The sequence below is a fragment of the Dendrobium catenatum genome, unplaced genomic scaffold, assembly GCF_001605985.2.
Source record: "Dendrobium catenatum unplaced genomic scaffold, ASM160598v2 fragScaff_scaffold_976, whole genome shotgun sequence".
Classification (NCBI taxonomy): domain Eukaryota; kingdom Viridiplantae; phylum Streptophyta; class Magnoliopsida; order Asparagales; family Orchidaceae; genus Dendrobium; species Dendrobium catenatum.
Window position 1 is genome coordinate 248,438 of NW_021319438.1, and position 16,441 is coordinate 264,878.

The 16,441-nt window shown below is 33.8% G+C and overlaps 1 protein-coding gene across 2 annotated transcripts in view; it reads right to left on the minus strand.

Moving 5' to 3' along the window:
• Window positions 1–16,441, minus strand: part of LOC110101631 (2-isopropylmalate synthase A) — a 43,387-nt gene continuing 26,946 nt past the window's right edge. Inside the window, exons 7-13 of one of the 2 annotated variants that reach the window (XM_028697597.1) lie at window positions 10,264–10,297; window positions 10,089–10,163; window positions 3,689–3,772; window positions 3,465–3,599; window positions 1,425–1,573; window positions 350–510; window positions 1–233 (exon numbers count right to left, since the gene is read on the minus strand). In XM_028697597.1, coding sequence (XP_028553430.1) covers window positions 381–510; window positions 1,425–1,573; window positions 3,465–3,599; window positions 3,689–3,772; window positions 10,089–10,163; window positions 10,264–10,297 — 607 coding nt within the window. In that variant the 3' untranslated portion in view covers window positions 1–233; window positions 350–380. The other variant, XM_020829606.2, reaches the window with a different exon arrangement.

The window sequence follows — 16,441 nt, forward strand, 5'->3', positions numbered from 1 at the left end:
AATCAATAAAATTTAATACATATTCTCTTTCGAATAAAATTTGAACAAACTAATCATTTCACTCTCTTCAATTGCATTATTGGCCGACTTCATAGGCCTGCATACAACTTCAAGTAATACCATTCACTATATCTGAAACTCCTACATCAATCTATCAGCAACAATGGGTTTCATTCTACTCGATTTCTTTCTTCTTAACATCATGATTTTAGAGAGAGAGAGAGAGAGAGAGAGAGAGAGTGAGAGAGAGAGTGAGAGAGAGTCCTGTTACAACAGAAAAAAAGTCACAAACAAAAACTGCAACATTACTAATTTAAATTATCTTATAAACAGTATGAATAATGAAGCACATTGAATAGTTTGTTCTGAGCGCTTTCACTCTAAGCAACCACTGCTTCGGGACTGGGAATCTCGTTGCGAGATATTTCCCTGAAACCCAGCATCTTGTTCAGTGCACTGATATAAGCCCGAACACTGGAGACTACTACATCCATGTCTGCTCCACTACCACTGCAACATAGGAAGTTTAGATTTTTAACATATCAGAGTAAACCAACGAAATTGCTTGAAATAACAATCAATCACCAATCCGCATCATCGTAAGTTATTTTCTGTAAATATTTGTTAACATTTTTCTATCATTCCACCCCATATTATCGGCAAATTTTCCCCATAAGTTTAGCATGTAAAGCCACCTGTTCTACCAGCTATTTTTAGAACCGTCCAGTTACGATTAGGTACCGAGCAATACCGAGCAGTACGAGCGCGACACCGAACGGTACCGAGCACGGTACATTTTTGAGGTGACGTGGCCATAATAATAAATCCCTATTCTACAGTATTCAATCTTCCTAGTTTTGTACATTCCTTGTTAACAATCATCAACAATACTCATCATCTTTAGTTATTTTGTGCAAATTTTTTTGTTCAGTTTTCTTCCAATGTCAATACTTTTCTATTCCTCTTCCTAATCCTTCGACTCCATCTTAAGGGTTTGCATGCCAAAGCCACCTATTCTACACTGTTTTATCTCCCTAATTTTTCACATTTATCATAACTTTTTACTACTAAAAATTTTGAATTCATACAACATACATTCTATGAGTTTTAGCCTTAGTTTGGGACGGCTTTCTTTCTGCTTCTTGATGCAGCTTTTCAGTACAAAAATTAAAATTTTTGAACTAAAAAACTGTTTTAAGAAGCAAAAAGAAAGCCACCTAAACGAAGCCTTAGCATTCAAAGTTTCATGATGTTTTTCTTTCCTATAATGCTCATGAGATTTTTTTTTTTTTCATTTGAACAATCAATCTTTAACTCTAAAAATTATATCTTCATTAATCCATAAAATAAGTTAAATAACTGAAAGAAGTTGCATGAACTGCAAATGATTGAGAACAAGTTAATTGAAAATGAATGTAAATTACCTGAAGGTTCTGGGCAGAGTCTCCCCTGTTAAGGCATGCGTGGATGTATGGCCATTGTGGTCTGCTCTAATGAGCACTCGTGTAGTAGCAACAGCATCAATCCCTTCTGTTACAGAGTTGAGAGAGTACTCCATAAGAGTTACTCGTACCTGAAAAAACAAAACTCAAGAGCTCAAATGGAAAACATGTTTTACATTCTCAGTAATAAATAAAAGGAAAATAAATTTCAAAAACTCAGGAACAAAGGACTGCAGATAATACAGTTTTCTGAAAAACGTTTCATAAATGAAATAAAACATGGCAAGTTACAATGCAAGGAGATTAGCCTACCATATTATTGATGAACAGTAAAACGATGAGCACAGCAATGAAAGCCAAGATGACAATGGTGATTAGGGAAATTGGTGCTATTTGTAATTAAAATTACAAGAAACCAGTGTTTTTTTTTTTTTTGTTCTTCATAGAATTTTCAGAACATTAAGACCGATATGACCTATGGATCAAACAATTCAGATTGCTTCTTAGCTCACTAAAGCCACAGGGCTAAGTTAGGGGAGGGTTTATATAGCCAGATGGATATAATATAAATTAGTACACTAATCTAAGGCTTATAGAATATGTTGAGTATCCTCTCAATTTTAATTTTCAACTATAAAGAAATATGTCCAATATGGAGGTTCAGCTTCTTCAACAAAAATCCTCAAAACTAGAGTTAACATGCTTTTGAAAATCTACCATTTGAAATTAAGGAACTAGGAACAAGTGTTTTCACCATGATATTTAAGTTTTCTTGATCATGCAAAATGTAGTCATTCAACTAACATCATAATTTGGAATGATGTTAATGATAGAAACCTCTCCTCATTTTTTTGTCCCTTTTGAGGGATGATGTTAATGAATTTTGGAACAGTTCAAATGATGGAAGATTTGGAAGAGGAAGAATCCAGTGAAATCAATCCTGAAGGAAGTCGTCGAGCACTAACTCTAGTTGTTTATAACATTTTTTAAAACATATTCAAATAGTAAAAATAATACAAATATATGTTACAAAAATATACTAGTAAAAATTTATGGATTCATTTTGCTTCCAAACATACAAAAAAAATGGTTTCTTGAGTTTCATTTACAACCAACCAATAACCGAAGTATTTACAATGCATTGAGTTTACTTACACTATTTAAAATACACTTGAATTCTAAAAGCTTTGCAACCAAACAACCACTTAGTGAGTTTTAAGAAAATTTTAAGGAAAGCAGAATAAAACCAATCCAAGAAAAAAATGAAGATTGTTTAATTTGGAGATCTATAAAGGTAAGGCTTTAGGAACTACCCACTAAGATTTGAAAATTTTGGGAAAATACGAAATAGTTTGATTAACAATTTTTGTTTTACAAAACCTGATAGACTAAGAGCCCAAAATTGCATCAATTGGAGTTTGTTTGGACACCAAAATAATTAAAAAAATAAATAAATTTTTCAAGTGAGGCCCACCACCTCCTTTTTTTTCTCTTCCACCCTCTCCAGTTTCCACCAAAACAAAACATGAACATGTGGACCATGGTGTCTGGTGATGCCAAATAGGTTGGAGTAACTAAGGAGTAAATTCGTTTTAACACAAGAAATTTAGGGGTTTAAATGCCAAAAACATATATTTTTGTTCTTTTGATTTGGATCCTCCATCTCTAGATCAAAAGCTTATGCACATTAATTTTAATTACCGAAGTTGTAGGAGAACAATTTTAAGAGCTTACTTTAATTGGATCACTGCTTCACAAAAGTAGAAGTGTGTTGATCATTCAGCCATTGATGTCAAAACAACATTTTATCAATCAGAAGGCAAGGACTATATGCTGCACTTGAGTGATTCATCACAGTAATTTCCATACTATTTTTTCACACGAAAAACTCTAAATTAGTTCCTTGTATCAAATTTCAATAAAATAATTTACATTTTGAAAGTTTCAAGCATTAGAAATTGATATATCTGAACTGAAGTTAGAGACAAAAAAATGCAAAAAACTTGATGTATCAACCATCACCTGGACAATATTATTAACTGCTTCGTAAGCAGCATGTACAGGACCTGTTCCAACTGAACATGCAATCCTCTCCACCCCTTCCGAATCAATAAGCTTAACAGTTGCTGTAGAGAGGCCTAGTGTTCCAGATGTAACCTGTTAGCAGGACAGAATTCTATATTGAAAAATGTAAAAAAAAAAATTGTAGATCAACAACTGCTAAATAATTTAGTCATAGAGGCTACCTGAAGATCATGAAGGGACCAAATGACTTTAGGTTGGAAGATTTCATTTGAAATTAGCGCTTCTATGTCATCATCAGATACACGCTGCCAAAAAAAAGCACTGTTTGTTAAGAATTAAACTATGAATTTCATGCTCACATAATTATTCTTCAGCCAAAAATTTAATCAAACGAGGAAACATTAATGAAACTTGAAAGCTAATGAAAATAAAAGAAAAGACTCTTAACTAAAGGATTCCTTTGAAGATGCAAATAAAATTAAGAAAAAAAAAACAATAAGCATTCAACGTAAAAGCAATACTCCATTCAAACAACTGGTCAGTCCAGAACTTTTAAACCAGTAATCCAAGATTTAACATCAAGAACAGACTACAATCAGCATCAGGATAGAAAATTAAATTTTGGTATGAAAAAAGCAAAATCTGGAAATACAATGTGCACATAAGCCTTTTACTTTGAGTTTTAGAGATAAGGCATCACTGAACTACCTATAAATATTAATGTATTCCCAGTTAATGATAATTGATGCCAGATCTTAATAATAACTATTGACCAACCTGAGGATCCGTAGGAGGCTTACCTGGATCACATCAATCTACTTTATTATTTGTGTGGCTGATTTAGGAATGATTATATTAGGGCAATTATGCATGATTATGTAATTATTTGTTTATTTCTTAAGATATCCTGCATAGATCTATAAATAATAATAATTTTATGTAATAATATTAAGCTTTTTACGTCTCGTCTGGAGGATCAACTGATTTGCATTGAGCCGAAGGCTAGCTCTATTGGATAGGAGGAGATCTACGCACCGAGGACTAAGCCGCTTGAGACACTTTTTTTTTTTGCTTTTGTCCATAAAGCTTGTCGCAATCCTAAAAAACAATTTTTTTTCTTTCTACTGTTACGCCTTTATTGTCGATCTTCCCTTAATGGAGTTATCCTATCTATAACCAATGCAGCCTTCATTGTTGTCCTACTTAATATAGCTCTACCTTTCTGGGACTGATTACCAAGCTAGGTGTTGACCTTAAAAAAATAAAAAATTTCAAAACCCCATACCTGCCCGGGCGTCGCATGACCTCGCACGTCACAGACACGTCCGTGATGTTACTCCCACGTCGCACGACCTCGCATCGTTAAATAGCCGAAGAAACGAGACCTTCAGCCTCTCGCTGGCTCTCTTCGCTTCCTCGCCTATTCTTTCTCCCTCTCACTCCTTCGACTCTTTCAATGTTGTTCGACACTGCTCCTTCAACGACTTTCCTTCCTGTCGGAACGGAAGTTACAACACTTCGGTCGGAAGCAAGAGAGGAGCTCGCTTGCTGTAAAGGAAACTTTCTCCTGTTCACACACTTCTTCGACCAGATCCCATACGTTTGCTGACGCTTCTTCAGCTTCTCCGTAGCTGGTTGTAGCTGGTCGAGCTCGCACCTTGGACGACTTTCCCTTCTTGTTGAATCGGAAGCTACGACACTTTGATCGGAAGTGAGGGCGGGAGTTTACTCGCTGTGAAAGCAACTTTCTTCTTTTGGTGTGCTTCTTCGACCCCTTATCGTTGTTCGACTCCGCCCCTTTGACAACATTCCCTTCCCTGTGGATTGGAAGTTACCACATTTCGATTGGAAGTAGCAACGAGAGCCCGCCGCTGTGAAGGTAGCTTTATCCCTTTTGTGAGCTTTTTCGGCCAAATCCTCCTGTTGCCGAACAGCTCTTTGGGCATTTTTTTATTTAAATTATAATTATTTTTTTATTATTAATAATTAATTAATATAATTATAATTGATTCTAATTAATTACTATTATTAATTAATTATAAGAAATAAAAAATGCCACTCTCTTACCTCGATGTGCGTGACATGCCGGTCAACCACCTATACATGCTTTTCTTAACGTGGTAGGAGTAAACCCGATGCGACACACTCAACTAGGTAAATAAAGGGCTCTCAGTCCCAAAATCCCATTCTCAGCATTCGTGTCGATCCGGTAAACCGCCCATACACGCTCTTGCAGTGTGGTGGGGACAATCCTAAGTACATATACGCGGCTCTGTACCTGTGGGGAAACATTTGTTGTTCTTTTGAAATAGGTAACGAAAACTCATACACGCCTTTCTCTGGCGTGGTTGTATTGAAGATTTCACGACCACGGTGTCCAATGACACCTACTGTACACGTTTTTCTCTAGCGTGGTGGGAGGCCCAATTTTTCGTAGTTTCCCCTAAATGGGGGAGACACCGGGAGGCTGCCAAAATTTCTGGTGAACATAAGACTGTACTTGGACCTGATTGAACTCAAAGGACAACATGACTTGTGAACTTGAACTCAAACAAACTAAACAAAGAACTTGAAGATAAATATGATTTGGACCTAAATGAATTCGAACTTGAACTTGATTTGAATATTAAGTGAATATGACTTGGGCAATTTGGACTCAAATTCAAGTGGACAGAACTATGCTTGAACATTGAACATGAACTGGAATTGAACTCAAGCAAAGAATTTGTACTTTGATTACAAAGGACTTGGACTCGAATTCAGAAGGGAACTACAACGAGCATGAGCCAAACTAGAACTTGAACGCATGGGATTTTTGGACTTGATTTGAACATCAAAGAACTAAACTAAAATTTGAATTAAGTTACAATAAATTGAATTCCAATGTGATAAATCTTTGAATGAAAATAAAGATGCTAGAATCGAAGGATGATTTTAATTGTTCAAGTGCACTCGAGAGCATGTTTGATGCAAGCAAAAAATTAGGAAAACCCTTAATTTTTTGCAAGCAAAAGTTACTCTTCCTAGGAGGCTAGGATAAAAGAAAATACGCGAAATAATTCACTTAAAACAACTTTATAATATAAAAGACGCTTACACACTTAACATAAAAGCTCCTAAAGTTGCATTTCCTTGCTTGAGAAGAAGGATACAAGTGGAGTGGATCTTGCGGAGAGAAGAAGGAGATAAGAAGCCGAGATGAAGAAAGGACAAGCTCGCAAGCTTTCCTAAAGGGAGAGGAAGAGAAAAGGCATAGCTCGTAAGCTATCCTAAAAAAAACCCTCCGGTTTTTTCCGAAAATTGGCCACATAACATTCCTCTTTTCTTTCACAAAAACATTTAATGTTCATAGGAGAAAAGTTGGCAGCCAAACAGCCAACTTCAACCTCCAACCAAACTAATCAGGTAAGGGGAAGAGGAAGGGCAGTAGTTATCACAAAACAACTCCCAAAAATCAACACAGGGGACCGAAACCAGCACCCAGCAAAGGAGGGGAACCAGCCACGAGAACAACACCAGTGAGAAACTGAGGGGACACAAAGAAGGAGAAGAGGCAAGGTTCCAAACTCCAAGAGATTTTAAGTGCAATAACTCCAAATAATGAGCTAAATAAGTAGAAGAGGCTCATTAATGAGCTGATTTTAGAAGCTTACCAAAATTTAAAACCCAACTTGTTTTGACCCCCCGTGCCTACATCAATGTAAATAACCAAATGAAGGAGTTGCAAATTTTCAACATAACCTGCTTACAGCTAATGGCAACAAATACGATCTACCCACAAGCAAAGATCAATTAGAGAATGCAACAATGTGCTCGCAATCAAAATACAAGACCTCAATGAAATATGCACGAATTGTAACATGGATTAGGCAGTGATGTGTCTGCAAGTAAAACAAGAGAGAGGTAGGAGAAGTGGATCATTTGCTATCAATATGGACTAATGTGTAAATGAGCACATCACTGTCTATTTTCAAAAGAGAAGGATAGATATGCTATAAGAGACCCACACCACAATCAGCATATCAGTTGCAACAAGAAAGATTAGACATGAAGTAGAAGTAATAATGTGATATATCTAGATGTATCCAAATGAATGTCAACATGAGCATGCAAGTGAATGCACTAAGCTTTCTACAAATGATGACAGTAGACATGGGGCAACTATGATAAAAATCCTGCAAACATTAGGTAAATAAAATGCTAGAAGGCAAGAGGTATAAGATCATAGATAGCAAAGGTAAATACTTATGGGTCCTTAGAAAAGACCCGCCATATGCATCATATGCCATCTACAAGACAAACATTCACCCCGGGTCTACAAGGTACCCTTGGAAGAAGCAACCCATGGTTGTTGACAATGATCCTTCTGTAGGATTGGGTCGAGTACCTCCTCTAACTAAGTAGACTAGGGACCATGATGGCCCAGGACGATGGAACTATGGAATCTTGATCGGGTCCATCATACATTCCCCCACCATCCGCTTTAAGTGCAAGATGGTGGAAATTTCTAATTTTAAATATCAAACTTACAAACTCTTCAATTCTCAAACCCATGTTGCTACTATATGCCTGATACTACGAATCTACGGATATAATGTATCTAATCGATGACTAGCCTTATCAAAAGTTCTCTCTCGTGGTTGGGAGGGGTAATTAATTATAGGGGCTTGCGCTTATAGGAAACCAAAAATTAGATCATAAAGTCATCGCAAAATGAGGGCGAAATCTCTAGGTAGTGTCTTATCTACAAATCCATCTGCCTTCCCAAAATTTACCCCGGAACTTAATTCCGTTAAAACTCCCTCGAAAGAAAAGCGCGGCGGGCACAGGCCGAGGCCGAATTTTCGGAGCCCACACTAGGAATGACAAATCTGTATTCCCTAGCTTAAGGGAGAGTGTCAAATATGGTTTCAGCCATCCCAGACGTCCCATGGCTCTTAATCCTATAACCAGCATGAGAATCTGTGGGAGGCTCACTTGGATCACGCCAAATTCCTTTTATATTTTGGTGGCTGATTTAGGAAGAATTATATTATGACAATTATGTTTGATTCTGTAATTATTTGTTTCTTCATTAAGATATCCTATATAGATTTATAAATAGAGATAGTTTTGTGTAATAATATTAAGCTTTCTCCCTCTCCAATTCTCTAAATTTAACACTATACATTCCATATTAATCAACATCTATACTCTCTTCTCTATCAATGAATTTTTAGTCCATCTCTTTGTTTTCTTAGAGCTGCCTTCATCTTCAAGATTATTACACTACAACTTAATTATTACTCTACATTTGATTAAGTTGTTTCTAAAGATATTGATGCTTTTCACATCATCTTTCTTTAAAAACTAACAAGTCTTATTACCAACCCCTCTGAAATTAGGGCGTCTTGCACTTGCTCAGATGTGCCATAATAATAAAACCAAACTATAAGGTGCATGCTACATTCGAGTGCATCATAAAGTAAGGTGCTCAGTTGGACATGCCATAATTCAGAATATCAAATTTTGTTCCAAGGATTAGTGGACAAGTCTGTGATAGGAAATACTTGAGTTCGCAAGTAACCCTAAGGTAATACTTGAGTTCGCAAGCAAACCTAATCAAGATTAGCACAAAAACAGAGGAAAAACTGCTGTCCCAGCAGTTTGACAGCACCCTCGCAGCAGATTTTTTTGCACCAAACAGTGGAAATAAGAGAAACGAAGCAAGATCTTCACTAGTAGATGCAAGAAAACAAAGAAAGATACAACGTTCTTCAATTCGAGAGGAAGAACAACTCTCCACAAGTCTCTAGCAAACCCTAGAGCCCAAGCACACAATGAGATCTCAAACTTTTCATTCAAATTCAAGATGAGGACCTAATTCCCCCCTTTCCCCCTCTTTAACTCTCATCCCCATAAAAAATCCCTAAACAGCCCTTCTATTCAAATTTCCCCCCCTTTCCATTCAAATTTTTTCTCCAACCCTTGAATTAACTCCATGTGGGGCCCGCCTAGAGTAAGTAAGGACCGGAGGGGCCCGCCTAACAGTCTGCTTGACTGCTTTCTTTCCCTACATAGAGTTCACTTGAACTCCCAAGAACCAACAATAACACGGAGCCCCTTTGAAATCCTTAAACATCCTTTTAAACAAATGCAAACATAATAGCAAATAACATGAGTAGCACATATACCTTTGTTATAAATAACATCACAGACTTAAAAATATTATAGCATAAAAGAAAAAAGGAAAGAGTAACAATCCAGAACAAATAATTGATTGAAAAGAGCATTTTTTAATAAATAATGCATCTCACTGACTATATTGTTTATTTAAGGTGATAGGCTTCATGATTGAAGCATGAAAGAATCATCTTTGAATTTATAAGATTTAAAATCCTAAAACTTTTGATGATGAAGATTATCTGAGCAATCTTGAATATCCAATAAGCTTGTTGCATTTTTTGAGAAATAAACCAAAATAAAAACATATAGATATATGTCCATACCCTAGAGCTTCGTAACTCCATATATATGAATATTTTATCATTATTTTAAGTTTTCAAGCCCTAAGGAATAACCTAAACAAGAATCAAACGTTACTTTAAGCATTATCACGACAAATATTCTAGTTCTTCTCACCTTTTTTTTCTCAGCAATCTCCTTAAAGCGCTTGAAGACGTCATCGAGTTCCTTTCCCGATATATCATAGCCTAACTGAGAATATAGAAAACAACTCAAATGTAGCATTAAGAAAATCCAAACATAAAGAATATAAATCCAAAACGTGAAATCCAACAAACAAATAGGAGCCAACCTCTGTGAGTTTTGATTTCAAAGCATGACGCCCACTGAAAGATTCATAAATTTTGTTAAAAATAAGTCAGTACATAGAAGACCAGCCGACCCTCATTTTATTAAAATCTCATAACAGTAAGCATAAGGCAAGTAAAATTAGCATATATATATATATATATATATATATATATATATATAAGCAAACTATTTCAGTTCAATCCCCAAATCATTTTCACATTTTTCTTTATCACACACCAATTTCATTACAAGGCTATTCCATCATTCCTGCCAAAACGTCACTTATACAGGCACGAACAAAACTGCTCTTATCCTCATCATTCAATCAAAATGTTTCACTCAATCAGTCAATCTCAATCCTTATACTCAATCAATTTTTGGCAACACCGTATCCTTACACGAAAAATAGATTGTTTAGAATACAAATATTGTAGAGAAAGTTTATGTACTCAACATCGCTTGTTAATTTTAATTTTAAGATGATGAAGTGAAATATGAAAAATAAAGTAAGATGTTATCTTACGATTAAAAAAAAAGCTAATAAAAATTTTTTTAGAGTAAAATTCAAGATCTCAAGATTTAGGTTGTTCATGAGAAAGCTAATGTTATATAAAAAAAGGTAGTCAGTAATATTAAAAAAAAAGTTAAAAAGTATGTGCTTGGAGAATCAAAAGAAAATCTCCTAATAGTAAAAATAGTTGGTAGTGGAATCAAAATATGCAAGAAAATATTAAAAAAAAATGAGAAGCTCTATTATAAAAATTGGTTTATATGTAAAAGCTTAGAAAATTAAGAAAGATATAGAGAGGTCCATAGGGACTCTAAGAAAGCAATTTGCAATACAAAAAATTTAGATTTTAATGATTTATATAATATATTAGATATTAAGGAAGACGAAAAATGTATGTATAAATTAGCCAAGCAAAGAGATAAGAAAAATAAGGATCAAGTTCAAGTGAAGTGTATTAAGGATGAAGATAAAAAATGCTTTTCTTAAAAAATGATATTCAATATAAGTGGATGAGATATTTTGATAAGCTTTTTAATGAAAACTATAAGAATAAGATTGATTTTAGCGACTTTAGCACCCTAAATAAAAATAGATATTTTTGTTTTTTTTGTCGTATTAGTAAAATTGAAGTTGGAGATAATTTAAAGAAATGAAGTGTGGAAAAGCAATGAGAATTGATCAGCTTCTTAGAAGATTAAGAAATTTCTTTTTTTACTAAACATTTTAATATTATTTTGGAAATTAAAAAGAAGTCAGATGAGTGGAGAAGGAATCTGATGAACAAAAGTACGAATTATAGAAAATTTAAATTAATATTTCATACATTGAAATTATGAGAGAGAGTGATTGAGTATAGGTTACGATGTGATACTAATGTTCATTAGAATCAATTTGGATTCATGTCGGATATGTCTACTATGGAAGTTATATATTTGTTGAGAGGTTTGATGGAGAAGTATATAGAGAGTAAAGAGATTCTACATATGATATTTATTGATTTAGAGAAAGCTTATGATAAAGCTCCAAGAGAAGTGCTCTAGAGAGTTCTAGAAAAGAAATGAGTTAATAACGCTTATATTCAAGTCATTAGGGATATCCATGTAGAAGTTGTTGCTTGTGTTCCACGAAAAGTGCTCTGGAGAGTTCTAGAAAAGAAATGAGTTAATAATACTTATATTCAAGTCATGACTTAGGGATATGTATGTAAAAGTTGTTACTTGTGTTCAAACACAAGGCAGTTTGACCAATTATTTTCTTATTTCAATTGGATTACATTAAGGATGAGCTTTAGGCCCATATCTTTTTGCTTTAGTTATGAATGTTCTTACTAGACATTTGCAAGAGGATATACACTAGTGTATATTTTTTGCTTATAATATTCTTCATATTGATAAGATTAGAGATGGAGTTGAAAGAAAACTTGAATTTTGGAGGTCAACTTTAGAGCCTAAAGGATTTCGTTTGAGTAGATCTACAACTAAATATATAGAGTTTAATTTTAGTTGTAATACATCTAGTTGTGGGATTTTGACATTGGGTGGTCAAGTTATTAAAAATAGTGCAAGCTTTAGATATATCAAGTCAATTGTTCAAAGCGACGGTGAAATAGATGAGGATATTATTACAAAAATTCAAGTTGGATGGTTAATGCAGAGGAATGTATTGGGTCTATTGTGTAATGAAAAGTACCCCTGAAACATAAGGTCAAATTTTATAAGATGGTGCTGAGACCTGCAATGCTTTATGATGCAAAATGTTGGCTATTAAAAGAGAAACATAAAATTAAGTGTTACAAAGATGAGGATTCTTGGGTGGATGAGTAGCTTTACACTTAGAGACAATACAAATGAGTATATAATTGAAAATGTTGGAACATCTCTAATGTCAGATAAGATTAGAGAAAGTCTCCTTAGATGGTTTGGTCGCATAAACTGTCTGCCTTCCAATGATCCAATTAGGAGAGTAAATGTTTTAGATTCGACCTATGTTAAGAAAGGTAGACGTAGACCTAAAAAGACTTGGTTAAAAAGTAATAAAAATAAACTTTGTTTATTAGATTTAAATGAGAATTTGACTCTTAATAGGATATAATGGAGAAAAATGATTCATTTAGCCGATCCCACGTAATGGGATAAAAGCTTGATGTTGTTGTACTGTATTCTTCTATTGGAGCTACTCTATCAAAAGCCATAAGCCCAACTAGCTTACTATATTAGTAAAGGAAATACATATTAAGTATTTTACATTTCTTACTTTCTTTCTTAATCTTTATTATTTTTCTCAGTTTTCATTATTTACCAAACCAATCCATCTTTTTGGGCTAGGGGCAAGTTTAAAGGTGAAGTTACGAATTTGGGGAGGCAAAGTTCAGGTTTTTTCTAGGAGTTTTGAAAGAACAAAACTGTTTTAGCTTTCAGGTATTTTCTAGATAAAAGATTTTATGTTTAATTTACTCTAATTTCATATAAATTTAACCATCTTATTAAAAATATAAGATGATAATTTGATCCTACTAATAACCAAGCAGTTCAAGTAAACCCCTATCAGTTCACTGGTTCGACTCTAGTTCTAATCGGTTCAACTCCTATTTTTGTTTCTAGCGACACGATTGGTTGAAACTTGAAAGGACTGGCCATGAAACTAGTTTACAGTTGAACTGGCCTAATTAGATTCTATTTTTAAAACCATGGTTTTGAAAATTACATGAACATTTTGAAGATGAATGAATTTTTTAATTTAACAGATCTTTTGAGATATTGCTAATTTTTATGAATGTTAAAAGAGAAAAAAAAAATTAATTATTTTGGTATGTTAAGATTCAATCTTTCGTCCAACCATATGTTCCTAATTCAGTACTCCAAGCCCGAGATCTGCTTGTGACAGAAAGAACAAATAAAAAAGAAGATGAAAGAAAGCTCAATATACATAACTTGGAGTGATCCAAATATACAACTTGAATTTAAGAGCAAAAAAAAGCACTCATAATTAGCTTCATCAATAATTCATTCATCAATCAACAATTTAAGTAAATAGAAGCAATCCTATTGATAAAAGAATAGCCCTAAAATAAAGGTTGAGATTATCCATTTTAGTTATAAAAAAATGATCTTATCCTTATCTTTTTAAATTTAATCTAAAAAATAAATATTTAAAATAATATAAAATAAGACCTAAATTGATGAGGGATCTACTTATTTAAACAAGCTCTTATATAGCCTGATTTGACTCCTTGTAATCCGTTAATGAGAAACTAAATTTGTGTTTGCGATCTTGCTAAATAATCATCATTTTTTTATTATAAAACATCATAAGCATATCTATATTTTTCACTCAGATTTTTTTCTGAGAGAGAGAAAGGTGAGTAGAAAGTGGTTCATCGAGGGAACTTCAGACAAAAAAACTTATCCAACAAAAATGCTAATTTGCAATCCCTACTCTAAGCCCCAATTGATTACTCAAATATCCTCTAAATTATAATGCTCATACATATTTTTAAATTGTGTCCACTAGTATTTAAGAGAAGTTCATATCTTAACCCATCACAGATTCAAATGCATATAATTTAGTCTTGATAGAGATCCAAAAAAATTCGTATGATCAGCATAAATCTCAAGGCAATATTTGAATTGAAAAATTTTGGAATTAAATATAGAATCATATGAACTCCAATTTCAACAGCTTATAGTCAAACTGAACGTCCCGACAAGACAAACCTATTAATGCTACAATTGATCCGCTCTGACTCTAAATGAGCTCAAATCAAGCACTTGAATTATGTTTGAAAACTTCTAAACATAAATTAATAGGCTAATTTATTTCCAATTATAGCATTCTTATAGTCAAATAGAACGGCTCGACGAGACAAATCTAACAAACCGAATATCTCTCGATTTTGACATCGTTAAGGTATTCAAATGTTTGATATACGATATAAGATCAAGCAGGTGATTCAGTACTCCTGATTAAAAAGACAATGAAGCTTATAAGGGGATACACACCACCTATCCAAAATAATATTTCACTGGAGCCTACAAAGGGGGAATTGCGCGCAATATAAACAATACAGAGTCGAGTCTCTTTTAGGAGGTAGAATCATAATCTACAAATAAAAAAATGAAAGATTTGGTTTTGTCCTAGAACTCCAAAGAACAATTTGTTATTCCTGAAGGAGGACCGCTATAGCTCAAAAGGGGGATACGTGCTGCCTATCCAGGACAATATTTTACTGGAGCTAGGGAAAGGAGCAACGCTTATCTAAGATAGTGGAGAGCCTCCCATAAGGAAAGAATTGGAGAGAAGCATTGCAAATTTCCTCTTTTGAGAGTGTATTTATACCCATGGGGCAGGGGGGTAAAAGTTTCTAAAAGAAAAAATATGTTAAAAAAAGAAGAAAAATATATTAAAAAGGAAGAAAAATATATAAAAAAATTCTTATAAAAGAGGCAAATAATGTGCCCCTTAGTGCCAAATGGTGCCTCTGTTGAGGGCGCTAAAGGGTGCATGTGCAAAAGGCACCTAAATTAAGGCTCTCGTGCCTTTTGGCTTAGGTAGGCACCAACGCTTGCCGACTCCATTGCTGCTGGTGGCCAGTCGGTTCAATCGGTCCAATTTGGCTCGATCTTAATTTCATGCCTAAACAAGCCTATTCCAACATTTTTAGGGTCCCTTGGACTATTTTTGACGTAATTTTGACAGTCTTAGAGATAATCAAATTTGAGCTCATTTAAATATTTTGAAGTACATATTTTCAATAATTATTTTTCTAAGTGACGGGCCAATTTCATGAAAAGTTAAAATTATAATTAAAAAAGAATTTTACTTAGTTTAAGGGAGGGATTGCATCCCATAATTTTTTAAAATTATAATTTTTGTATCACAAGTTTTTTTAAAAATTTCAAATATATTTTCGAATGTAATAAGCTTCAATGTTCGAAAATAGAGAGGCAACTGATGCAATTCAAAAAAAATTATATAATCAGAATAAATATCAAGGCAACATTTAAATTAAAAATTTTCAAGAATAAATTCAAGATCATTCGAACTTTCGATTTTAGCAAGCTTATAGTCGAATTGAATGTCTCAATGAAACAAACCTATCAATACTACAATTGATTCTATCCAAATCCAAATAAGAGCTCTAACCAAACACTTGAATTATATTTAAAAGCTTTTAAATATAAATTGATGAACCAAATGACTTCCAATTATAGTCAAATCGAGCAGCTCGATGAGATGAATCTAAAAAGCCCTGTTGATTTTGACATTGTTAAGCCATTCAAATGTTTGATTATTGATCTATGATCAAGGAGACCAAAATGGATTGTACGATATAAAGTTTTGATTCTAAACAAATTTACCAAAATGCTTATCCCAAAAAGACAAAAGGGGAAAAAGTTAAAGAGCTAAGAAAACTAACAAACTCTTACATTTTCGAACTATCACCGCTGACAACCACCACTGGCAATCGCCGCCACTATGTCTAGACTCTTGTTAAGATATAGCTCTATTATCAAGTTTTTAATTGTCTGCCAGTGGACAACTAAATTTTGTAATCCCTATAATGGGAATAATGCAATTGTTCCTTACATAATTTTTTTTATTCTTCAATTGTGAGGAAATGGTGATTTTTGCATCTCTTATTTTATAGTAGATTATTACAACTGAGACA